At 39.1% G+C, this 27,785-nt stretch overlaps 1 protein-coding gene across 1 annotated transcript; it reads left to right on the top strand.

Annotated features, from left to right (window-relative positions):
• The first annotated feature begins 1,280 nt into the window (after positions 1–1,280).
• Positions 1,281–27,326, top strand: si:ch73-60h1.1 (calcium/calmodulin-dependent protein kinase type IV). Its single transcript, XM_023281447.3, has 11 exons — positions 1,281–2,132; positions 5,010–5,088; positions 7,001–7,063; positions 10,125–10,207; positions 11,498–11,570; positions 15,203–15,293; positions 15,813–15,887; positions 17,933–18,008; positions 18,718–18,844; positions 20,412–20,564; positions 21,250–27,326. Exons 1-11 carry the CDS (start codon positions 2,026–2,028, stop codon positions 21,745–21,747), a joined length of 1,425 nt encoding a protein of 474 aa, XP_023137215.1. The 5' UTR covers positions 1,281–2,025; the 3' UTR covers positions 21,748–27,326.
• The last annotated feature ends 459 nt before the right edge of the window (positions 27,327–27,785 follow it).

Below are 27,785 nucleotides of genomic sequence, written 5' to 3'. Positions count from 1 at the left end.
AAAGAATAACAAGATAAAGGAGAGAAATCCATGTTAGAGTGTTCATATGCATTAAGTGTGAGGAGGTTATGCATAGTTTCTTCCAATATTTCACTAAAAAAAATCACCACGATGACAGATTGTACTGTGTATTTTATTGACTTTTTTGGATAGTTTATTAGAATAATTAACTTAAAAAATCTATTTCACATTATCCCTTCTGTTTTTTATTAGCTGTTTTGAACAGTTAATTAGACTATTTTAGAAATATTTTAAAAATATTTTCCTTTTTTTTTTTTTTTTTTTTGCTAGTTGTTGGATTTGTTGGAGTAGTTTGCCAGAATGTTTAACAAACATTTTTCATCTTTTTTTGCTGGTTTGATTCTGTATATTTTATTGACTTTTTAGTAGTTTACTAGAATATTTTACAAATACTTTTCTTGTATTTTACATGATATTTCATTGGCCTTTTTGTGGAAAGCTTGGCGGAATATTTAAACATATGTTTTATCTGTTTTACTGTTTTTCCCCCCCTATTGGATAGTTTACTAGAATATTGAACAAATATTTTATAGATTTTTTCTTATCTTATTATTTTTTTTGGATACTTTATTCAAATATTTTTAAATTTTTTTTCAAATATTTGATTACATTTTTTGCATAGTTTATTGGAATACTTAGAAAAAACATATACTTCAATTATTTTTTTCATGCTACTTTCAGATATTTTAATGATAATAAATATAAGGGATTTTTCATTATTCATTATTTGGTTTTTAATGCTTTTCTTATATCAATCATTATTTTTCAGATATTATTGTTACAAAATGCTTTATAAAGAGCAACTATGAAACATTACAGAAGACAATAAAGTATTAAATAAGACAGCATAGAATGTAAGCACACTAGTAATCCTGCAGCCATGTGCAAATGATATTTAATGAAAAACTTCCTTATTAAAGGGTCCATGAATCATCTGATGTGTTACTGCTGTTTGATCATGAACGATGATTCAGGAATTAGTCACATTTATGGATTAAATCTGGTGTAAATCTGGTGCTGTGATTCTGTGGAGCCAGGCACGTGAGACGGTGTGCGAGTTGCGGGTTTGATTCCCGCAGGATCAAAGCCTCCAGATGTCACGCTAATGTACATTTATGTATTTAGGTTATTTCTGTATTTAGGCTGCTGACAGAGGCTGCGGTGACTGACAGGCCGGAGGCCCAATAGGAGCACGGCTCTCCTCCTGTGCGGGGCTGTGATTGGGCGGCCAGGTGACAGGGGGGCGGGGCTGTGAGATTACAGCAGCATCTCTCTCTCCGCAGATCCAGCGGACATCTGGAGCAGCCCTGCCCGGGAATCAAACCCCCGAGCATCGAGCACCGACATCCCGCACCGAGCCAGCCCTCCTATCGCTGTGTGTGTGTTTCCCGGTGAAAACGCTTCCTGCGCTCCGGTGTTGTTGTCGTGGCTCGGGATCTCCACCGGGAGGCTGCTGCTGCTGAGCTCCGGAGGGACGGACGGTCCGTTTCTGCCGGTAAAAACACGGAAATACCGAGCCTAAAACCCGGGAGGGGTGATGGACTGAAGTGATCGTTCATCTGAGAGGGTCTAGGCCCGCTGGAAGCTGCGACACATCTGGAGCTGGTGCGTCTGGACCTCGGTTCCTGCCTCAGTCTGGACTGAAGCGCCTGATTGAAGTGTCTCCGGGGGTTCGGTGTGTTTTATCTCTGTAGTTTTCTTCTCTCGGTGTTTTGCTCGCAGATAAACGGTCCTGATCAAGAGTTTGAGGGAGCAGGCGGATCCCCCTCCTCCTCCTCCTCCTCCTCCTCCTCCTCCTCCTCCTCCCCCCGCTGGTCTGGATTAGAGCCCATCAGGATCATGAATCATCCCCCCTCTGCGACTCTAATCTGGGTTTTACCGAGCTGGATTTAAATCTGAGATCTGATCTGGATTACTCCGCTCCTGGTTCTGATCGGGTCACATCTGACCCGGTCTGAGCCGGTCCCGGTCCTGCTGTGATCTCGGTCCTCTTCTGCTGTCATCATGCCGACGTCCAGGCCCGGTTCGGAGCCGGTGGAGTTCTGGGTGGACGGGTCGAGGCGGGACGGGACGGTGGAGGACTTCTACACGCTGAGCGCCGAGCTGGGCAGGTCTGGACCGGGTTAATGGGGGGCCACAGAGGAGGATTCACACGGACCCTCCATGGGGCCAAAGTTACCCACATGAGGGGTCCGTGTGATGCTCAGTCCAGGATTAACTTTGGCAACACTTTATAATCCAGCCTGAGATTTACAGAAACTGAAGCAGGGACCAATAAAACCATAAATGGCGCATTAAATAGGAGACAGAAATTATGTCAACAACCATTTTCTCGTGCTGTAACTACAGACCGAATAGGGAGGTGGAGATGTTGCATTATACTGAAATTAACGGAACATTTATTTGTCAGATTTATCCTGTAAATCAGTATAATCATACAGAAGCATATTTCTAACAGATGGAAGTACAGCTGGAGGCTGATGATGACAGACAACAGTAAAACACAGAAGAAATTAATGTAAAAGCCCATATATATATATATATATATATATATATATATATATATATATATATATATATATATATATATATATATATATTACAAATGTTTATTATTTCTCAGTATATTTTTTACACAAAACATTGCAATATATTTATTGGGGATATTTGAATAGTTTTCCCATAATTTACAGATAGAGATTTCTGTATGTTTTACATATATATTTTTTTTTTACAGATTTTGGAAGGAATATATTAACACTTATCATAAATTTTTATTGAAATTTTGGAGGATATATTTGAATATTTTTTGCATATTTTTATTGACATTCTAGAGGAGATATTTTAATATGCTTTTCATGTTTTATTGGTATTTTAGGGGGTATTTTGATCATTTACACATATTTTTACAAATATTTCATCTAGCTATTTCACACATTTTTGTTTGCTGTTTTTCTCCATATTTCACTTGGTTTTCCATTTTATCATATTTGGTTTAGGGGTATTTTATAAATATTTTTCGCATATTTTTACTGATGTATTTTATGGGATATTTTAACAACATTTTTGCCTAATTTATGTTTTGCATGTATATTTTATAAAAAAGATTTTCAACATTTTAATGATTATTTATATAATAGGTTACAATTTTGAGATATTTTACAAATATTTTTAGAAAATTTTAGCGATTTCTTGGATATATGTGTGTGTGTGTGTGTGTGTGTGTGTGTGTGTGTGTGTGTGTGTGTGTGTGTGTGTGTGTGTGTGTGTGTGTGTGTGTGTGTGTGTGTGTGTGTGTGTGTGTGTGTGTGTGTGTGTGTGTGTATGTATATATATATCTGTGTGTGTGTGTGTGTGTGTGTGTGTTTTCCACGTCTTATATTGAATGGATATTTTAATAATTATATTGGGTTGTAAAGTGGAAAAAGTAACCTTTTGCTGATCATTTGTAGGATTTTTGACATAGATCACAGTTCTAGACTTTTACAGATTCTAATATTTCTTATTTCACTAATATTATTTTGAAAATGTTACCAGATGTTTAGATAATTTTTGAATATTTTTCAGAAAGACTTGTATCTTCCCATTTTATAGATAGATTAAAGATTAAGATTAAAACATTTAGCCTCCACATTGTTGGTGGATTGCACGGACACAATATTAGAACCATCAGTCCAGTTGAGCAGCACTGTGACCTGCAATCTCATGAAGTATGTTCTCACTGTGGTGCTTTTACTTCTAAAAGGATCTCAGTAATTCCTCAGTCCATGCGACGTCATCCTCACTTCTTCGGTTGTTTGTTCACAAAAAGTCAATGTAAACATGAAGCAGAGCTAATAGACAGCAAGGACTACAGTGTGTGGTCACTCAGTGTGTGTTAATTCACTGTGTACACTGCAGTGTATTGTGTGCATTTGCACATTGTGCATGTCGTTTGTTGTTGTCTCAGTAAACAACAACAACACTCAGTGGAGCTGCAGAAACGGTAAAATGATGTAAGCGGTGAACTTAAACATGTGACCCACCAGCTCTGTTACCAGGTGTCCTGTTGCCATGGAGACCGGCCAGGACTGTGTGTGTGTGTGCGCGTGCGTGTGTGGTTACTTTGTGGAGGGATCTGTTTCCTCCATCTGTCCCAGCAGAATACCAGATCCTCCGAAACACACACAGATAGTCGTGTTTCCATCACTTCAAAGGACCTTATCTACCTTAACTTACTTTAACCCAGCCTACGAATAACCCAACCTTAAATTACATCAGTCTACCCTAACCTTAGTCTGCAGCTTTGTTTTACATTTCGAAAGCCCAAAGCTGCGGACAGGCTGTTCTGCTTGTAGTTGGAGGATGATGTTCAGAGGAAATCTGAGACCGACTTGCTTTTTACACATCAGCGAACTAATCTGGTGAATGTTCAGACTGTTTGCTGTGAAAACACAAATTCAAAAACGGTCCTGCTTTGACTCTTGTGATAAAGTTCATGGAGTGTATGGTGGAAAAGCATGTTCATACTCTCAGTATTTTTGTAAATACTGCAGGGTCCAATACAGAAGAACGAAATGCTGGTATTCTGCTGAACCTGCAATGGTTTGAAGTATTTCACTTTTCATGTGCTATTTAAAAACTACATTAGACAAAAAAGGGGGGTGTTTTTTTCCACCAAAGGTTCCTGGAACACTAGCTCTGTCATGCATCCAAAAGTAAGTTTTTTTCCCCGGCCTTTGTTATCACTCCCAAACAAGACTTAAAACATTGGATCTAATTTTAAAAACAACAACTTATAAGGTGCATTTTAAGGCAGAGTCCTACTGGTATGTATCAAAATTTTAACCCACGAACATCATCATGAAACTTCCCCACTAGATTAATTACGTCAAGATAATTTTTTTGTATTCTAAGTATGCAAATAAGGTTTTCTCAGGCAAATAGACCCTACATGTGTTTTGGGAAGTTTTCAGGTTTAACAGTGCTTGTTTTGTGTTTTCTCTCAGAGGAGCGACGTCCATCGTGTACCGCTGTGAGGAGAAACAGACCCAGAAACCCTATGCTGTCAAAGTCCTCAAGAAAACGGTGAGTGACGCAGCATGACGGAGACGTCATCGATAACAACATATAGCATGAACACAGATGAAGCCACAACATTATGAGCGCACACTTAGAAGCACATTATGTTAATTAGCTTCTGCCAGTTTCACAAAAATAGACTCTGACTGTGGTTAAGAATAAACTAATAGTCAGACTTTAGGGAGATGTCTAGAAAACAAATTCACTTAAAAACATCATGCTATAGCTTTTTTGATGCTTTCATTAGAAAACACAGACTTCACATGTGCTCAGCGAAATGAGTGAGGAACAGGAGAGAAACACCAAAGAGAAGATTTGGTTGCAAAAAGAAACACTGTCAGTTGTAGGGCTGCATAAGTAGTGGGATGTTAATCATGATCAGGATTTTGGCTTCCTGCAGTTCCGTGAACATGATCAACTGTGATACTAACTCTTAAAAGATCCACAGAGAAACATCATAGAAAGCCTCCCATGTAGATAGCCTCATTTGGTGTCAGGTAAATCTGAAAATAGAATTCCATGTTTTAGTCTTTTCAAAGTAATTTTTGAGGCATTTAGGAAACATTAGTAAATTGTAGTGTCTGTTGATAAGAAGATGTTCAGAAACAGAGGTGTTTTGGATAGAATTTGATCTATATCTTGCCTCCAGGATTGTTTAATTCTTATTTTGATATAGTTTTGTACTTTAACAGCATAGAAGTGAAAGCAGTGCTGTGTTTATGTAAATGTGAAAATGCAATAAAAACAGTTTGTCTATAAAGTAGGGCTGGGCGATAAATCGATTTTATCAATTAATTCGAGTTTATACTTAATGTCGATTTGTTTTCATGAAAATCGATTTTCTCATCAATATCCGCCACCAGCGCCTGCCTGCTGGGCTCCCGTAGTTCAGAGTGCGCGCCCCTCTTGATACACAAACAACATGGCGGCGAGCGGTGCAGATCTAAAGACGCGTGTCCACTAGATGCTATTTTCCTGCACGGCAACGCACCGCATCTGAAAATCGCACGGACGGTGGGCGGTCACTATCGGACCACAACATGGTCACATGACAGCGCTGAGCAACAGCAGGCCGCTACGTGGTCACGTGACCGAGCTTTCAGCTGGACAGTCCTGCAGACAAGTCGGATAAACACAGCGGCTCCGCCGCAAATTTTCCCTATTTCAAAAAACACGTCAGCGAAAAGTATTTCTGAAAGCATTTGAAGCGAAAAATAATCTGCAGCAGCTGAATGTGTCCTCGTTTTATGTCACCGACGCCTAGTTTAGAAGTTTGAGGACAGTTTCACGATGCGTGGAATCACCGCACGCCGCATGCAATTTGCATAAAGTAGAAGTCAGTCTACTTTATGCAAATGAGCTGCAGCCCTCTACAGGTAAAAACGCACCACAACTGGACCAGCATGCCACATGCGGCGCATTTCCAGCTGCGATCCAGTGTGTTTACCCGAAGAGGGCTGCAGCTCATTTGCATAAAGTAGACTGGACTCCGGCGTGCAGAGATGAGGTAGGGGGTAAAAAAAAAATCTGATAAATCGTGAATCGGGATTTTTTGTAAAAAAATCTGAGATTTTTTTTTTAGGCCATATCGCCCAGCCCTACTATAAAGTAAGTGAATAGTTGTGATACATAATCTTGATCTCAATTTTAATCAGAATAATTGTGATTATCATGTTGGTCATAATTGTTCAGGCCATGTCAGTTGTATCAAAATATTTCAGCTACAGAAAGTATGATGTTAACCAGTCACAGGATCTTGCAACTGTTGCCACAGCACGAGGCAACGTGACTAATTTGTTGACCATTTAAATCAGGGTAAATTACTCAGATGTGGCTGTTAGAAGTTCTTCCAGTCTTTGTTCTGAACCAGGCTGGGTTCTCATCAGATCCTCATCTCATTGTGCTTCTTCTGCTGCAGATCGACAAGAAAATCGTGCGCACTGAGATTGGCGTCCTGCTGCGTCTTTCCCACCCAAACATTGTGAGTATCCGCGTTTCTCTCTGCATCAATGACTGTGTTTCCGTGGAGATAAGTGGGCATCAGGTTTACATGACGAACGACTCTCAGAGGTTGTCCAATGCATTACTTCAGGGTAAATGCAGATTATTAGTCGTCAAGTGGATCGATAGCCGCATGTGGAACTGATTGACATTTGGAGTTGAACCTAAAATCTTGGTGTCAAAATTTTGAATACACAAACTACAGAATGTCATTGATATGCTTTTGTTTAATTATGTTTAATTAAAAGAGAACTTTTCAACATTTCCCCTTTAGGGTTTACAGGTTATTAATCACGACATGTAACCAATCAGATAGTGTGGTGGGTGCAATATATTGTTTCAGTATGTTTCAGTCAATATTGTTTCAGACCACAGAGTGACTACTGATAGAGAAAAGCAGAACCAAAGTAACACATTTTTTTCAATAATAATTTTTTACAGTGCTCAAAAAAGCCCCAGACAAATATAAAAATACTCATAACAAATCAAAGGCTGCATATTGGATAACGTAATCGGTTGATCACTACTGCTTATCCTTGTACGCGTAATTCAATAGTAGTTTCTGGCTAGCGATAGCTGAGCATTGAAGACTAGTCCAAGTCAAGTTTCAACTTTTTAAAAGACTTTCGAGTTTTCGGAGCAGTGGTACCCAAGTTGGGAATAAGGAACCCCAGAGGGTCACATGATGATTTCCAGAAATCAGGGGAGCATATTTTCGTTCGTACAAAATGTAAACATAGCTAAATGCAATAAAACCATGCAAGTAAAATTAAACCCAGAATTGACCCGCTGTTCCAAGTATAGTCCCCATCCATCTAATTAGATGAGTTTATGGTTGAAATGCAAGTAATAAGTAAAAATTCCAATAACGTAAGTTTGCACATGACCTGAATGACGCAGGAGTCTGCAGCTCATTACATACTGTATGTTTACTCAGGACTGCAGTTTATACATGGAGATTAGTTTGACTCATGTATTCTGCTTCTAGCCTTTATTAAATTACAATAAATCCTCCTCCAGGGACGATGGAGGCCATGCGGCTCTGCCACTGTTATTTTGAAGAGATCCAGAACCTGTGATTTAGAGGACTAGACCAGGTCACATCTCACATCTTTAGGAGTGAAGTTTTCTTAAAGGAAACCTAGTGATTCATCAAGTCATCAAATGTGAACGCAAATGTGCACCGAAGCATCTGTACCTGTTTTCTGTACATCACTGGTCCTGGTTTGATTCTAACACGTTCGATCGCAATGACGATATTATGATGTAATGTTTGCTGAGATTCTTAACGTTTCTCCGGGTCGATGCTCAGGTGTTTCTTTGTCGTTTCTGTAGACGAGTCGTTCTTGTTCCTTCATTGTTCACACAGACAGTGTCAGTGAGTCATACTTGGAATAAGTCAATGCAAAAGATTAAGTGTTAGAAAATGCCAACTTGTGGATATGAAACATCCTCAGAAGTAAAATTAACTAATGACTAATGAACTGATACATCATCTGCATATTAAATCAGTTCAGTTTTATTATTTGATTCTCTGCTTGTAGTGTGACATGAGGACAGTTTGGCGTTCATAATGTCTGGCTGTATCATTGTATGCACCAGCTGCTCTCTCACAGAACAAACTGAAATTAGCTGCATGTTTTCACTATAAAGCTCTATTTGCTTTGCATGCCTGGTTTCTAACATGTTTCAACCTGAGCTACAACGTGTATGATTAGAAGCTTTCTTAAAGAGGTATTGGAATCAGCTGAGAGTCAGGTGTATATTAAACTGTATTTCTGGGTTTGGACCAGGATTCATCTCCTGAGTACATGAGCTCTACTGTGTATTCAGATGTTAATGTTTTTAAAGCAAAAACCAGCTCAATTTTCATCAGATTCTGGCAGATAAATCCTTTTTATCAAAGTATGCAACTGTTCTCTGTTGTACGTTCATTTCTAGAGTGAGACGTCCTCGATGAGCTGAATCTGGGACATATGACGCCTGGGAACATTTTTATTATCACCTCTACATTTCACTGCTGTCACTTGTAAAGTTCAGACACTTCAGAGGGCTCGCTCTGCAGAACTATATTTTAAATATCAAGTGAAGCTGCACCAGAGAAACAGGATCAGTCAAACTGCAGGGGACTGAACTGAATAGCTTCTCTTTTAACACACCTTTGGTTGTTATGAATGTAGAAGTGGTTTAATATCAGATCAGGACGGGTTTTTGTTCTCCAGTCTGACCTAAATTGATCTGGTTGGTGGATGTACAGAGTGGCTGCAACTACTGACCTGGCTGCAAATGAGTTGTTTGGTGAATAAAATTTCAGAAAATGTTGATCAGATATTCAGTTTACTGTCATAGAGGAGGAAAGAACTGAGAAAATATTCATATTTAATAATATGGAGAATATGGAATTTAAACTTTGTTTACTTAAAGCATTACTCAAATAGATTTATTGTTTTAGCTCTAATTTGTAGCATGACAGAGAAACTGTTACTGCAGCAGAGAACTATTGGCCAATTTCCACCTATGGTCTCCCGCCTGTTGTTAAACCCTGAACACCCATCCCTTTAATTTACCAAAATAGGCTAAAAACCTGGAAGCATTTTGTTCGTTGGACTCCTACAGTGAAAACAGTGCGTAGCATGCAGTAATTCATCGAGTCTGTGCCCTTATAGACAACGAAAAAGCTATAAAACTGCTATTTCACTGTTTGACACTACATTCACTACAAAATAAGAAACTGTTGTGGTGTTGGTAAATTGAACTGGTTTCCACTGCTTGAATCATTAGGTTTTGTGCTGCCAAATGATGTAGAAGCAGAGCTGATTCCTTTCAAAATAACCTAAAATTAGAACTAAGTGACAGCATACATATAGGTTGTGATGCACAGACACAAATTAAGGCGTGAACCAATTAAACACGCTCACATTATTCAATTATCAACAGCAATCCTATGTCATAAGTTTCATGTTTATGACTCCAGTCTAAAATAACCTGAATCTATATCTGTACTAATGATGTCGTAATTCATCTTCCTTCTCGTGCTTCAGATCCAGCTGAAGGAAATCTTTGAGACGGACACCGACATCGCTCTGGTGCTGGAGCTGGTGACTGGAGGAGAGCTGTTTGACAGGTACATTTACAACACACCTGTTTGTACTCAGGCATCAATGACGTGAAGTATTCCCAGGACTCTAAACCTGGTTCTAACCTGGACACCCAGACAACCCTTTGTGCTAAAAGAAGAGATGACATCACACTTTGAGAACATCCTGCTCTCTGATTTAGGCTATTTGCACACTTTAGAATAAAAAGTTAAACCATCAATCTGGTTTATTTCAGCCTGCTGTATTCCCCATTAATGCGTCTGTCGTATCTCTATCTGTCGTGCTGACCAATTGTTCTTTTTTATTTTCTTCGTTTTACATGGATATTATTTTTTGTTTTCAGTCTGACTGAGAGGAAACACATAAACTGGTTGGCTGGAATGGGCATTTAGCTAACTGCATTAGTGATCTCTATCCAGGACACCTGCTGTCTGACCTAATCACTGACAAAATTATGCACTAGTTTGTTTCCATGTGTAACTTTGTGGAAGCCCAGCCGCTAAATCTAATGATGGATCACCAATAAGAGGATGGTCACAGGTCGTTTCAGTTGGATGGTTGGTTTCTGAAAATGAATCTGTCCAAAATGACTCAAAATTTGTCAAAAAAAAGCTGCTCAAAATATCTAAAAAGATGTCATAGGTCGTTTCACTTTGATGGTTGGTTGTTTAAAAAAAAAAGAATCTGTCCAAAATAACTCAAAATTGATGCAAAATACTTAAACATTGTCCAAAATCAGTTGGAAATTTTCCAAAACGATTCAAAACGTGTCAAAAATGACTTGAAACTTGAAAAAATAGACATACCAATGCAAATGAGGTTGAAATAAACTAGATTCATCCTTGAAAATGTATTACCTTTTCCTGGATGAATGACTGTACATTAGGGTTTGGTGGTTAGTTTTAAATCAGGATTTAGCTTCAGGTCTTGCTGTAGCTGGAGTCATTTAGCAACACTAAACAATCTTCCTGTTACCAAAATTTTCAAACTCACAGGAGGATTTGAAGCACATTTCTTCCAGCCATGGATGTGGTAGAGGATACTAAATCAATTCTGAGTGCTCTGATTTTCCAGTCACCATGAGATTTTCAGGCAGAGAATCCAGGAAGTCACGGCGCCCAGAGAGAAACAGATCCAGGATGTAGCAACAAACCAGACAGATGTTCATTAGTGAGCTGCAGAGGTGTAGCAAATCAGGCTGCAAGCACTAAATCTCAGGCGGCGTGATGAAGATAAACCCACTGGTGTGAATATTCAAGTGTTGTATTTTTTCGTGTGTAAATGGTGTCATATTCTGACAGTGCCTTTGTTTCCAGGATTGTGGAACGCGGTTACTACAGCGAGAGAGACGCCGCTCACGTCATCAAACAGATCCTGGAGGCTGTGGCGGTAAGATATTTCATTTGCTGTCTTTTTGCTTAAATAGCTTTTTATTTACAGAAACACTGTCTTCTACAGGCAAAAACAGGAACTACAGAACTACGGATACCCAGCTATTGTTTCAGTGACAACTTGGGTCTAAATTTCCAGGTTCTGATAAATCAGTAGATCCATTTATCCTCTGCTTATTAGATCACTGCTCACCACCATCTGTGATTAGCATCTGGAGCATCACACCAAGCCTCAAGCATAAACTGGGTGTTTTTAGATCTGAAAGGTGTTGTGACTTCAAAATGAATCTGGATGTGACATTATCTCATCACATTCAGAGGTGCTGGAAGGTGGATTGAGGTCAGCAATTTCCAGGTTTACACTTGGTTCAGATAAACATCTCTGCACTAGATGCATGAAGATAAAGCTGATATCCAAATGAAAGGGAAATATTTAACTTTTCATTCATCCAGAAAGCTTGTTTAGTTCTAACAGAAGTATGTTTCCTTCTGTTCTGAGCTGGATTCAGTTTGTTTTCTTATGTAGGAGGGAGCCCTCCTCCACCTGATGAATCACACCTTCCTGTTTCTCAGCAGATTTAATCAAAGCTAAAGTGGCACTAAATCATATTTTAAGGTCAGTGTGTGATGGTTAATAAAAACTGCATGGCGTTTACTTTAATGCTTATACAACAGTATGCTGTTCACAGAAACACAGACAGAACTGATTAAAGAAGTCAGTGATAATCATGATAAAATGTAATTATTGCCAGCAGGAATTAAAAAAAAAAAAAGAAGATAGTCGGAAGCTTTTTGTTTCAGCTGCTGTCAGTAATCATAATAGAAAACACTTACAGGCTCACAGATGGGCTCAGGGAAAAAAACACAGGTCTTTATAAAGAGGTTTGTTCAGATTAAATTATATTTATAATGTTGTAGGAACTGTTTGACTAAATCCAGAGACATAATCAACAAGCATAATAAAGAGCAGAGTCATAAACATATTAATAAAATCTAGTTATTACTGGATGATTATTCTTTTACCATCACAACAAATTACTAATTTAAATGTAGAATATATTTCATATCTTCTATATATACCCACAAATACAATCTCTATAACATCGGACCCATATCTAAGTGTCCGGTCTTTTCAGAAGGTCCTGGAGAATGTGGTCTATACTCTCCACACTTTACCCTCTAATTAACACACTAATGTACAAAAAAATTAAATTTCAATCATGCTTCATATAATCAATCATAGCATTTTTAAAAACCATCTGAAGGACCATCTGGGTGTCCAGGGAACTGTGTTAAAGTGGGTTGCTTGATACTAAGCTGACAGGTCTTTTAAAAAAAAAAAAAAAAAAAGAATAGTTGCTCATCCTCTTCTGCACCATTTGTGGAGTACCTCAAGGTTCAATTCTAGTGCCATATTTATTCTCATTGTACATGTTCCCCTTGGGCTCTTTCTTCCATAAACATAAGGTATCTTTGCATTGCTATGCTGATGACACCTAAATTGACCTCCCTCTAAGTCCTGATGACACCTCCTCCATCATACCTAACTTGGCCTGTCTCCAGCAGGAGAGGTGGTGGAGGCCAAAAACAGTCTACAGCTGAATGACTGTAAGACTGAAGGGACTGTGTTTGGTCACTCTCACAAAACAACAACCAACACCAGCCATCGAGGACCGAGAACAGCAAACCTTTGAGCCCTTGTTGGGAATCTTGGTGTCATCTTTGACCCCACTCTGATGTTTGACAAACACATTAACTTTGTAGTGGGAGGATGCTACTTTCAGGCGAGGACTATTTGTAAACTGAATTCCATCCTCAGTCAGAAAGACATGAAGACTGAAATGACTGTATTAATATCCTTAAGGCTAAATTATTATAATTCATGGTATCGGGGTAAGTCAGTCCTCATTGGTTCATGTGTGACTGCTGCAAGACTTTTAACTGCTACCACAAATATGGAAAGCAGTACACCTGTACCTTCATCCCTACACTGGCTACCAGTTAAATACAGACTTGATTTTAATGTTCTTTAATTTGCCTATAAAGCCATGTATGGGTAGCATCTGTGCACATTTCTGATCTTCACTGCCCCTTAGATCCTCAGAACAGATGCTTTTAACTGTCTGAGCCGTTGCTGTATCAGCTCCAAAGCTTTGGAACATCTCTCTTTCAATAAAATGTTCCTCCTCCTTTGATGTTTTCAGGAAAAACCTCAAGACACAAATGTTTTTAATGGCTTTCGGCTGCTTAAAAAAATTGATTTGACATGCATTAAAATGAGGGCTGCACTGTAGCTCAGTGGTAAGCACTGTCGCCTTGCAGCTAGAAGATTCCTGGTTAGCGTCCCGGACTAGGATCTTTCTGCATGGAGTTTGCATGTTCTCCCTGTGCATGCGTGGGTTTTCTCCGGGTTCTCTGGCTTCCTCACACAGTCCAACAACAGTCTGAGGTTAATTGATGAATCTAAATTGCCCATATGTGTGAATGTGAGAGTGCTTGTTTGTCTCTCAGTGTAGCCCTGTGTGTATATGAAAAAATGGATTCCTATATTGAGTATGTATATACTTAAGTGGCTTCTGTGGTTGGTTTAGTTGCAAGTGTAGCTATATTCCCAGTTGTTGCTATGTTTAGTTTAGTTGCAGGCGTTGCTTTAGTTGTGGGAGTTTCTGTGGTTGATTTAATTGCAGTAGCTGCAGGTGGTGCCGTGGCTGCTGTTGTGTTTCATTGCAGGTGTTACTATAGTGTGGGAGTTGCTATGGTTGGTTTAGTTGCAGGTGTGCTGTGGTTGCTATGCTCGGTTGCAGGTGTGGCTGGAAGCAGCATTGTTGCACATGGCAGCAGCGTGCAGCAGTAGCAGGTCTCTTATGTAACAGCAGCTTCCATCCTGCTGCTGAACAGATTAAAACCAGAGAGGATTAACACACACACACACACACACACACACACACACACACACACACACACACACACACACACACACACACACACACACACACACACACACACACACACACACACGCACGCACTGACCACAGCTGACCTACATTTCCCACGCACAGAAACATACGCCTGTTTATATATGCGTGTTGTGTTTATGTGTGTATTTGAGTGTGTGTGTGTGTGTGTGTGTGTGTTTATGCGTTAATATTTGTGTGTATGTGTGTATTAGGATTGCAGTACAGTTGTATTTGTTGTATCAGATGTGAGTGTAGCGTTAATCTGTAACGCAGAAACATCCTGCAGCCCCTGAACACATCAACATCTATATACAGCAGTTTCTCAACATCTGTGTCGTGATGCTTCGAACCGTTTCATGCATCTGTGATCAGAAATATGTAGGATAGAGAAGTGGTTAGTTCACTGTCTGTAACAACAGTGGGACAGTTGAGCTTCAGTTCGTCAAGTGTCTGTAATAACAGCAGGACATTGTGATGTCATTACTTTACACTATAACAATTCACTGACATTGACAACCCTGAACACCTTCACCTCACCTGAGGACTTCTATTTACATGTTTAGTTTGCTGTCGTGAAAGTTGAGTGATGGATTCTGCGGCTTCTTTTGTTTTCCAGTAAGATGATGAGGGAAGCCGCTTTTTCCACTCATGTTTTTCTTTGTGTGTATTTCAGTATTTACATGAGAACGGTGTTGTGCATCGTGACCTCAAACCTGAGAACCTCCTGTATGCTGACCTGTCGCTGGACGCTCCGCTGAAGATAGGTAACAAACCTACAACTGCTTCTACATCAAATATAATAGAATGATTGCAGATAAAAACGATATAATATAATAATACTGTTCCCCATTTTCACAAAGTTGAATAAACTTTTGAAACCTGCAGCCCCTGAACACACCAACATCTTAGAAACATAAATAACTATAGAAATACAGTAGTGTTTTCTACCAGTGGCCATCAGTCTTTTGTTGGCTCATTATTTGGTCCATTTTTGGAGAAGCCTCTCTTCAGCCAGATGGCCGGTGAGCCCCCGGCTAACACTTACAGATGGAAGGAGCCCACATTCAGCCTCCGCTCTCTTTGAGCGAGACTTCTATCCACCAACACCTTCCTTTAGTTCAGAGACTCTCCTGCAGAGAAACACATTCTCCTCCACCTCCACTCCTCACTGCTTCACCCCCTTGTTTCTATTTAAATAGAAACAGCAGAAACACACATCAGTGTTTAATAAAATATTTTATCTCCGTTCAGTTATAATGAGGAAATATGCTCTCCTCTTACAGCCGACTTTGGTCTCTCCAAAATCATCGACGATCAGGTGACCATGAAGACTGTATGTGGTACTCCAGGGTACTGTGGTAAGTACACAAACATTTAGCACAAAAATACAAGAAATTAGCAGTACTGCATGATACTTGTAGCAGGATTAGGAGTTGAGGCAGTAAGTATAAATGGCAGTAGGCGCATTTAACTAAATAGTAGTAATATTAGAGGATGGTGAAATTTTAGATATTGCAGTCATTTTAGTAAAAAGTGTAGTATTAGTAATAGATATAGTAGGAGTACCCCATGGGCTACTTCTACAGTAGCCAAGGAGAATGTGAACAGATTACCTTAACTCAGCCATTTAATCTAAGAATTAGGTGTTTTTGAACAGGTCTGAGCAGTTGAGTGAAAGTAATGGAAAACAGTAGAAACTGTCAAAAGGCATACAGAAATGAAATAAAACCAACATTGGTTCCTGGAAGTATGGCTGACAGTTAAATTGTTAGCAAAAATCAGTAGATAAAATTGTAGTTAACAGCTGAAATTGTTAGCTAAAGGTATGGCTAAGTTTTTGAAGTTTTAAGCTAAAAATGTCATCTAGAATTATGGCTTATAGTTTGGCTAATTTTTTTTGCTAAATGTATGAATAGCAGCTGAAATTGTTTGCTAAAACGGAAATAATGAAACTGTTTTCTCTAAAAGTTAAATTAATTAAATAAATTGTCAGCTAAATGTTTGAATAAACTACATAGTTAATGGAAAGTAGGAATAAATTAAATTGTTAGCTAGTATAAGTATTAGATGGTGTAGTTTCAGTAGAGATGAGTAGTAACACACAGTATCACATAGTATCAGTAGCAGGAGGAGCAGTCGCAGTACACGGTGTAGTAGCAGTAGGAGATGGAGCAGTAGTATATAGTGAAATTTCAGTAGTGTATGATGTAGTATAAGTAGTTCATAGTGGAGCAGCAGTAGTAGCAGAAGCAGTACCAGTAGTTGATGGTGTAGTTGCTTTAGAAGATGGTGCAGTAGCAATAGTAGACGGTGGAGTGTCAGTTATGGATATTATAGTATCAGTAGTATATGGTGTAGTATAAGTAGCACACAGTGTAGTAATAGTATTAGATGGTGCAGTGGTATATAGTGTAGTATCAGTAGTAGATGGTATAGCAGCAGTTGTAGGTGATGTAATATCAGTTATAGATGTTGCAGTATCATTAGCATGTAATGTATATACTATATAGGTGTAGTATTGTTAGTACATGGTGTACAATTTCATTTAGCAGGTGTATTAGCAGTAATAGATATATAGTCTAGTATCAGTAGTTTACTTTATAGTAGAAGTAGTAGTAAATGATGCAGCAGCAGTAGGTGATGGTGCAGTAGTAAATGATGTGGTATCAGTTATAGATGTGAAGTATCAGTAGTACATGGCGTAGTAGCAGTAGTAGATGGTGCGGTAGCATATGATGTAGTATCAGTAGTATATGGTGTAGTAGAAGTAGCAGATAATAGTGTAGTAGAAGTAGTAGACGATGGTGTAGTATCAATAGAGGATGGTGTTGTGTCAATGGTATATAGTGTAGTATCAGTACTATACGGTGTAATGTCAGTGGTATATGGTGTAGTATCAGTAGCAGATGGTGTAGTATCAGTAGTAGATGGTGTAGTATCAGTGGTAGATGGTGTAGTATCAGTGGTAGATGGTGTAGTATCAGTAGTACATGGTGTAGTATCAATAGTATATGGTGTAGTATCAATAGTATATGGTGTAGTATCAATAGTACATGGTGTAGTATCAGTAGTAGATGTGTAGTATCAGTAGTAGATGTGTAGTATCAGTAGGAGATGGTGTAGTATCAGTAGTAGATGGTGTAGTATCAGTAGTAGATGTGTAGTATCAGTAGTAGATGGTGTAGTATCAGTAGTAGATGTGTAGTATCAGTAGTAGATGGTGTAGTATCAGTGGTAGATGGTGTAGTGTCAGTAGTTGATGTGTTTATTCACCTGTGTTGTTGTGATATTTGGATAAGGGCAGTGATGCGTTCAGGCAGCCGCTACTCTGTGGGATTTCACACAACTCTCAGTTAGAGCTTCTGTCATCCATCTGGCGGCTAACAGACTGCTCTGCCTGCAGCTCCTGAGATCCTGCGGGGAAATGCCTACGGCCCCGAAGTGGACATGTGGTCGGTGGGCGTCATCCTCTACATCCTGTGAGTCCAACACCTCACTGCACACACACACACACACACATACACCCACACACACACACTGAACTGATTCATTACTGACTCATTCTCTCTTTCTTGTCAGTATAGATTTCATATCTGTGTTTTATGGTCTTCCATTTCTCTCATAAGAGTCATTAAAGGCGCTGACATAATGTGAAACACTGCATCCTGTTGTCTGTTCTTTTCAAAATTTAATTGGCCGTTAATGGGACCTTCAGATGGCTTCGATGTAGCAGCAGAGTCAATAGCAACTCAGCGCTGTGGTTTCTCTTCTAGATGTCATGTGGCATAATTGGCATATTTTGTTGACGCCAAGCCTTTTATCTATTTGTTGTCTTCTTCTTTGGGCATTTTTTATGTTAAGACTCAACAACTGATTAATAATTAATACTAAGATTACGACTTTTTGCATTATTGATAATCCAGTCATACTTTATATTTTCAAAAACAGTACATTTTTAAAGTACTTTAATTTTTGGCACTATATGTACATTCTGCTGAATATGTTTGCGGTTTTACATAATGTCTCAATGCTGGGCGTTATAACACTGCACAGATTGTTTTGTAATGTTTATTTTTGTGACAAATTTCTTTGCCAAAGTGTTTGTCATGAGTTGAAAGACAGCCATGTTATGAATTCCGGTACCTGTGACTCTAGCTGTGAGATGAACTACTGCTTCCTGCTCAACAGACTCTGTGGCTTTGAGCCCTTCTTTGACCCGAGGGGAGATCAGTACATGTACAGCCGCATCCTCAACTGCGACTATGAGTTTGTGTCTCCCTGGTGGGACGAGGTCTCCCTCAATGCCAAGGATCTGGTGAGTTCTTCCAATGCACTAATATTTTCATATAAAATTGAACTTGAATTAAGATGGAACTTGGCACTTGAAAGGATTTGACATGTGACCTGGAATGACTTAATACTTGTGTTGTAGTTTCCTGTGATGACATCAGATTTGTCTTGAATGACTCGAGGCCTAGCAGCTTGACACCTACGAGGACTTGTATAAAATAACTTGAACATATTTTGGAATGACTTAAGACTCAGTTTGACTCTACTATGAATGACTTATAGTTGCCTGGAAGAATTTGAGACTTAAAGGTCCCATATAGTGCCCCTTTTTGAACAAATCGTTAACTCTCACGTCCCCAAAATGTGTCTTTGAAATTTTCAGCTCAACCCACTGCAAAGATAGTTAATTTTACCATGACTGTATACGTAGTTGCTGTCAACGCCTCCTTCAGGAAGAAGACTCTCTCTGTCCCCGTAACTGACAGACTAGAACCAAAAAATTGACCATCTGACTGAGACGTGAATGAGTGTGTGAGACTAGGGCTTTCTATTGCTTGTGATCATTTTATATGGAAATTATGCCAAACTCACAATGCAGCTATTGTTTGTTATTGTTTATGACCTGCACACAGTGAGTTTGTCAGACGTTACAGTTTTAAAAATCAGTTGGAAATGAAAAGGCTGCTGCTTTACCTGTAGTCTTAATGGGCTGCATTTCAGTATAAATTTTATACTCATTGCATTGTCTGACAACAGAAACAGAAAAACAGCTTTGTTAGGAATTCTGATGAATTAAAATACAGCGGTGGCATGAAAACACAGAAACACACCCTGTTCTTGTTTCTGGGTTTTTAATCAGTCTTAAGATTTCCATAATCTCTGAATGTCCCTCTGCTTTACAGTTTCCACGAGCTTTGACCTCTGCACAGGCAAGCAAAATTATTGTTAGCTTTATCTACATGAGCAGCACAACATGCTAACACTAAGGATTTTCCTGTTGTGGTGGTGACATTTCCATCAAAAATAAAAGTAATTTACTGGGTCTTCCACTGCTTAGACGGTGGGAGTACATTTATATTCCCGTGTTCACTCTTGCTGCCAGTAGTAAAATGTTTGCTGTTCTTAGGGTATAGCTGAGACATTTTAGAGTTAACAGAAGCAGCTCTGCAAAGCAAATAGACCAGGAGGACTGTGAGGTAGTTGCTTATTCTGAATGACTCATGTCGGAAGCAGGAGGCAGTGAGGGGGCAGGATTATGCAAATCTTGACTTACCTTTTATTCAGTTTCTACTAAGAAACTGAAACTCAGTTTCTTCAGTTTCTACTAAGAAACTGAATATAATTGTTATAGGCCTGTAAAAGTAGAAGGGCATGTGGATGCTCAAGCAATAGCAGCATTAGTCTTCATATTCTCACAGCTTTTATTTTAAACCTCCATGTTTATAAGACACACAATTAAAATGTATTTTCACCATATGGGACCTTTAATGTGGGACTTTAACTTATCAAGAAAGGACTTGGACTTGTACAGACTTGACTTGAATGACTTGAGGAACCTGAGCTGAGTCATGTCCCTTTCGTGCCGTCTGTAGGTCAGTAAGCTAATCGTTCTCGACCCTCACAAACGTCTCAGTGTGCGGGAGGCCCTGCAGCACCCCTGGGTGCTGGGTAAAGCTGCCCGGTTCTCCCACATGGACACCACCCAGAGAAAGCTGCAGGAGTTCAACGCCCGACGCAAACTTAAGGTTAGGCTGGATGATGGGACAAAAATACTGAAAATTCAATACTTTGGTCAGTGATTTTAATTTAGTCGTTTAGGAATTCACTGGAATTACACAGGGCTTGAACAGATTCAACACAGTGATTGGCTTCGGGGATGTCAAAGGTCCCACTACACTTTTAACAAACTAGTTCATACGACATGTTGTTCAGCTACATCTTATGTGGTTTGTACCTGTTGTTCCACACTGGGAGGCAAGGTGAAGATTCTTCTGTCACAGTCGTGAGATGTTCTGATTTGTGCAAACGGAAACAACACATCTTTTCAGATGGTCAGAAATAGTTGTGTGAAGAACGTAGAAACAGAGCTGAAATAGAAAAGCAGCATTTTTTCTTTTCTCATCACTAAAATGTAAAAATGACTTTGACCTGAAACCTCAATTCTGGGATTTGAAATCCTAGAAAAAGACTTTTTCCGGAGAATTATTACACATTGAAGTTTTTTCTTCAGTATCCCAGTAATCCAGTGATAGGTGTATCTACATCAGTGGGTTCATTACAAACAGGTGCTGCTAACAGCTAATTCATAGTGTAGTACTAACATTAAAAATCACTCGACCTTCCCTACAGACATAAATTCTGTCCTCATGAAGCCAGCTACTAATTTACAGTGGCAGCTAAACCATGTGTTTTCTGGGTTTGTGTCGGCAGGCTGCCATGAAGGCCGTCGTGGCCACCAGTCGGATGCATGAGGGCTCGCGGCGTCGCACCGACAGCTGTGAGATTCCAGGTTCAGGGACTTCCCGGCAGAGCAGCATGCAGCAAGACCCCCCTCCGGAGTCCAAAGGCCCCACCGCTGATGACAAAAAGGATCCACCCTCAGACCAGCAGGTGCCGCAGGAAGTTGAATCGAAGTCTGCCGACCAAAGTGCCCTCAGTCCGTCCCCTCCACGCAGCCCAAAACCGCCAAGCTCTGATGCCACGCCCACAGGCCCCGCCCCCACCAGACCACCGCTGCGTGTTGACGGGATGCGACAGGCGTCCGTCATCCCCAAAAGCATGTTGGTTCAACCGCGGCTGCCGCAGAAGAGCTGCTCCGTTATAGAGGCCACGCCTAGAGTCGAAGCCACGCCCCCAAGTCCCAACAACCTCAGCAATGGCTTCACAATGGGGGTGGAGCCTGCCAGTAAGACCGCCCACTGCCAGTGATTGCTGTTTTACTTTCATACAAACATCACACAGCTGAGCTCTTTACAAACATCTAAACCATCTTATTGGGACCAAATTACACCAGAACCAAAAGCATCCATAACACCCAGCTAACATTTAATCAGTATCCTCTGTTCTGTAGTTCAGCTAACAGACTAACATGCTAACGTACTACTGACTCACTGAGGGTTTGTTGGATGTTTCTGCAGCTTCTGTTTTGGAGGCTAGAAATAAATACAAAGCATTTGTCTCATATCAGGACTTACATATCTGTTGCTGTGGTGAGAAAAACAACACCGAGATTCCTGCATGGACATGAAAATAATGCTTCATCTAGATATAGAAACGTAAAAATAACAATTTTCATCAATCTTCTATCAAATTTGAAATTATTTACACATTTTCAAGACAAGTACAGGCTCGTTAAGGGAATTAGCAATATGCTAGCTGCAAGCTTGACATCCAAATTTTCTGCAGAATTATGGCACAAAAAACCTCAATGTTACATAAACAATTACAGTATGGTTAACAGTTAAAATTATTAGCTAACAATATGGATTAACAGTTGTAATTGTCAATAATTAAAAGTGAACAAAGCGAATATAGCTAGCTAAGAATGTTTTTACATGGCATAAATGAGCAGTAGTTCTGTAATGCTTTCTTTACTTAACTGATGAGCTCATGTTTACGACATGGAAAACCACTTACATGAAATATTTGACTTTCAAATGCACCTAAGTCGTGAGAACACAGATATGGATTTTTCTGTCACGGTCTAGAAGTCACCAAGGTTAACCGTTCAGCAAGCAAATGAGTTGTGAACATCATGCAGGAAATGCAAAGATATAAAGCAAAGATTAGCCCATGGGGAACATCAACCTGTCTTTAATCAGACACTATGAAATTTGACCCCCAAAATTCAAAATCTTAATCATAAGCACATGATTTCTGGATATAATCTAATGTCACAAACTAACAACAAAGGGAATAAAAGTTGGCTTCTGCTAACTTCTAAACTGTTGCTGGCATCTCATTGCTATCTTGCTCGATAATATTGTGGGTAAATAAATACTATACACTCCCAGAAAGTGGATGTATTAAGGCTTGGTCATTTAAAATTATGTAATTTGTTCATTGACTGTGACTGATGGTAGCGCATCTGGGCTAGCTGGTGTGTTAAAAGTCAGCTCACTTGCTACAGGAGTTCACCAACCAGTCCGATGTTCAGCAAGAACAATGCATCTCCAGTGTGTTTTAAATGAATCATTAGAAACCTCTCAGAAAACAGTCAGTCCCAGCATTGGTGTGTTTGTTTTTCTCACCACAGAAATGAACAGCAATGCTACTGTTGTACAAACAAATGAACATGTTTACAACCAAAATGAAGCACTGCATTAGTCGCATTGATCTGTGTTTCTTGTCTATGTGGACAATGATTTCTGATCACAGACCTCCTCATTTGCTCCTGGAATTTAAAGGAAATTCCTGCATTTTCCAACCTGGGAAATATTCTCATAATTGTGTGCTAACTTTGCATTTGCTACCAGAGTGATTCAGGAAACTCTTGTACAAAAATATGTATCAGGACTTTTAAAGTAAATTTTAATGTAATAGAAAATATTTTAGCTTCAAAATAGAATACACATACAATAAGGATCCACCTACATTAGTTACTGTAGCATAAGGATATAGCCCAAAATCACATGTTACATATTTACACCTCCAGATGTGGTCTGATTGTATGTTTTCTGTGTGTATTTACGTGACCACATGTTGGTGTACAGAGGGTCATTCGTTATCACTGATGGAGTCCCCTACATTCAGAACTTGAAACTGAATGATTGCTGCTTTATTTTGGTTGTAAACCTGCTGTATTAGCTCTTACAGCAGTCCATATTCTGTCTGTGTCTAGTTTACTGCCATACTAAAGAAACAGTTCAATATTTTTGCACTGTACACTTTGGTTGAATTCTGTTATAGGCTTTTAGATGGATGACACTCTCATGTACGTGTGTTCAGTACAGAGCGGGAGTCAGGATGTTGTTAGCTTACCTTAGCTAATGAGTCTGGAGACTGAAACAAGGGAAACAGCTAGCATGGCTCTGTTCAAATTTTAAAGGATTTTAAGAGAATTTTGAGTGTTTAAATTGAGGGTTTGTACATGTCAAATTCAATGGTGGACAGAAACATGCTTAATGTATTGTTACAGCTGCTGTCACCCATAATATTCTTAGGTTTCAATTTATACAATGGTTTCCCGTCATATTTCATACAGTGCTCTGGAATGAATTGTCTGTAGGCCTGTTGTGACTGAAGGTTTGGTTTCTCGCTGCACCACAGGCATCAACAAAATGCAGCTGAAATCCAGCATTCAGCCAACAACTGCACTCAAATCAAATCAAATCAAGTTTGTTTATTTAAATAGCACATTTTACAGCACCCAGAGTTGACCAGAGTACTGGTCATGTTGTAAGACAGGCAACAACAAACATATATGCAAAAAAGCAAGACAGACAGCAGGACAAGATACAAACATACTAAAATATTAAGACTTACACAGTGTGCTGCAGAGCATCATGATATACAGGCAACAGTGATGCTGTAGTTTCATTGGCTGATGAACTGCATGAATAAACTGCGAATAAAAAGTAGCAAATGACAACATCCTGAAGATAAAATATTATGAATCAAGCATATAAGGGTCATTATGCGCAGCGGTCTGGGTATCATGAGATAATCTGTAGTTTGTCTGTTTCTGTTCTTTATTTCAAAACAAAAACTGGAAAAACTGTGTCATGAATAAAAAACAATTAAAATCCAAACACAGTTACAGAGTATTCAGTGATACCCAGACCAGGAGCCTTTCACAAATGAAAAAATCCATCCAAAATTCTTGTTTTATTTAAGTATAGACAGTTTTTCAGTACACTCCTATCATTTTTAGGAGAAATGAACAAGTAAAGAGCAGCTCTGTAGCTCACCTGTTGTTTAATTTGTACAAGAACAGAAATATAACAAAAATTTACAGTATATTGGTCGGACTGATACACTGCTGTTGATCAAAAAATAGTTCCTCCATAATCTCCGCTCTGACTTTTGTACATTCTGACAGATGTATTTAGAGCTCCATACTTAACACACAAACATGAGACTGAAATCTGAGAGTTTCTGAACATGGTGAACTTTTCCTTTAAGTTCTGATCTGGGACAAATACAGACTCTAGTCTCCTCTCCGGCTTCTTCTTCTTCCTGTCCTGATACAGAAAGTGAACTTTTCCTCAGACGCTCAGGACGGAGCTGATTGATTGTATTTTGCTAAACTTTGGTGACGCGGCGCTCGGCTGCGTGGACAGACGTGAAGGACGAGGAGTTTTTTCTGCTTCTTCTTCTGCATCCCTTTTAGTCTTGGCAGCATGTGCGCTTAGACGCTTCAGACTTTAACACTCCGAGAGGAGGAACAGGAGATTTCTGGTTCTCGAGGAGTTTTTTATCCTTTCTACTCTTTACTGTTGACACCCGCTGACTTGATTACGCAGCTGTATGAGTAGATAGAGTAGCTCCAGTCTGTAGCGTTCAGGTAAGTAACTTGTGTTTGTGAGCTTCTAGTAAAACGTTGTGTTGTTTACACTTTATCAGCAGTGATGATGCTCTCCTGTTTGCACTGTACATACAATAGTTAATAGTTACTGACATCTTTACTGCTCCGCTCGACTGGAGACACATTCAGTGTTCAAACCCCCACAAATACCAAATTTGACCTTAGACCTTAATTGGAAATCAAACCCTTTCATCAGATCCGAAACCACACATTCTACCTCTTTTTGTACAGGGGCTTCCAAAATGAATTAAAGTGACGCATCCGGAAAGAAAATGATGAGACAAGACAAGCAGATGGAGCTGATCCTGGTCAGAAAAACATCATTAATTAGACGTTCATACACAAAGATATGGTGGAAAAGACGCTCCGAACAGGACAGCAGCTTGAGAAAACAGAAGCAAGCTGAGATTTTCATTCAAAATGTTTCCAGTTTTAGACTTGACTTTATTCAGTCGGTGACTACATAATTGGAAATATTACCAATATTACAACACATAACTAAATTAAACCAGCTGAAACTTTTTAAAACTCTTTTCACACTGCAAACAACAACATTGCATCACAGAAACATGTGAGAATGAGAGTAACACAGTTACAAGTCAAGTTTTCAGTCAACACATTTTAGGTTTATCATTGGGTTAACTCATAGGCTGAATAAATACAGTCTTTGTATTATCAAATTAATCAGAAGGTTTTCTCAGCTTGCTGTGCTTTTTGTCCTGTCTTAGCCACCGTATACAATCCTGGATTGTGAAGCAAACATTCGTCCTTTAAAGGCTTTTCTTTTTAAAGAGGAACCAAACCTCCAGACCCACAGAGCTCCCAAAGCCCTGACAAATCTGCTTTCTTTAAATGTTTGGTGCACAAGAATAAAAAATATCATCTGTCAGGACTAAAGCCTGAATCTGCTGACCTCTCTTTATCACACTCCTTCTCTCTTCTAAACAAACAAAACATGAACCAATAGGAAATATCCATACACTGTGACACATCTTACATTGTTTTGCAAATCTGCTTGAAAATTACTAAAGCACTAAATCCCACTGGAAAAATAATGAATCATTTTCAATTCCTGCAGATCCGAGTCCAATGATTTCATCAGTTAAATCATCAGAAATTATTGCTATAAACAGCTGGAAATGCAATATAATAACAAATAATTGTTGTTTATTTCAAACCTGCTGGTTTTCAATCAGACTTTCATAGTTTGGAAAATGTTAACAAGCCTGGTGGTCCAACAGTCATTTAAAACTAAACGTGTAAATCAACCAAAAATGTACTAAAAATTAAAAATACAACAAAAGCAGCAATAAAACAATCAGATGTATGTTTGATTTCTCAGTGACTTCCTGAAATAAAATCTATTTTTGATCTGGTTCAGGTAGAACTTCCATACAGAGCAGTTCTTGTTATATAATTTTGTCATAAAATCAGTCACAGTTGACGCAGTTTGACTGCAGTTGATAGTTTGGTTCCTCTTTAAATCTCCTGGTTAAAACAGATGTGCCACAGCTGGATTTGCCTGAAGACAGGTGTTTATATCTTCTTGCCAAATGGAAAACACTGGATAACTAGCTGTCATGGTGAAAGCATGTGACTGTACATTTGATTTGCATCTATACTCTTCTGTACAAACATGAATATTTTCTTCTATTTATCTCAGCCTGACGGAGATTCAAGTGTTGAGGTGGGCGGGGATCAACTGTAAATGTTTGTTTTGTGTTTGATGAGTAAACTTGTATCTTTTTTAATTCTGACAGATGACATATAAAGTGACAGTGTAGCAGTGTGGGCTGTTACACTGTTGTGTATCTTTGCATGTATTATTTAACTTCCTTTGATCATATCGGATTAAAGAAGCGGAGAGTCTGAATCCTGCAGGACTCTGAATCTGGGTTCAGTCTAAATGAACATTTGCTGCAGGATGTTTGAAGCAAGACTTTGCATCACATGTTCAGTAAAGAATAGCTGATAGAAACCACTCAGAGCTTCTGGTTTTCTTTCTTCAACTGCAGCCTCAGCAGACAACATCTGGAGCACAGACAGATGCAGAATCAATACATTTAAGGTCTGTGCTTCATTAGATTTGAAATAAAATAATGATTCTGCATTATTCCCTCTGTGCAGCTGTGCACACTGGTGTGTGAATCCACAGTTTGTTACCATGTGAAGCAAGATGCTAATTTCCCCCAAACAGTTTTTGGCTCCTGTCACATTTTTACTCACCGTGGGCTCATTTTTCTACACCTCTACGAAAACTACACAACCATGACTAGAATAAAGAGAACTCAAACATTTCTTCTGTGCCGCATGAAAACTTGTACCACCATAAATCATAAAAAAGTACTATTATATATTTTACAAAAATCCCGAACAAATAAAACTACTATCAACATGACCATCATTTTTCCAACAGCCCGTATGCTATAGATCATTAGCT

This window comes from Amphiprion ocellaris, chromosome 2 (assembly GCF_022539595.1).
Source record: "Amphiprion ocellaris isolate individual 3 ecotype Okinawa chromosome 2, ASM2253959v1, whole genome shotgun sequence".
Classification (NCBI taxonomy): domain Eukaryota; kingdom Metazoa; phylum Chordata; class Actinopteri; family Pomacentridae; genus Amphiprion; species Amphiprion ocellaris.
This window is presented reverse-complemented; position numbering and strand designations above follow the sequence as displayed.

What these genes read in the sequence shown, in the direction of transcription:
- si:ch73-60h1.1 (XM_023281447.3), top strand. Translation starts at nt 2,026, where the DNA reads ATGCCGACGTCCAGGCCCGGTTCGGAGCCGGTGGAGTTCTGGGTGGAC. An exon ending in CTGAGCGCCGAGCTGGGCAG is followed by an intron (nt 2,133 to 5,009) that starts GTCTGGACCGGG and finishes GTTTTCTCTCAG; the next exon opens with AGGAGCGACGTCCATCGTGT. An exon ending in GTCTTTCCCACCCAAACATT is followed by an intron (nt 7,064 to 10,124) that starts GTGAGTATCCGC and finishes CTCGTGCTTCAG; the next exon opens with ATCCAGCTGAAGGAAATCTT.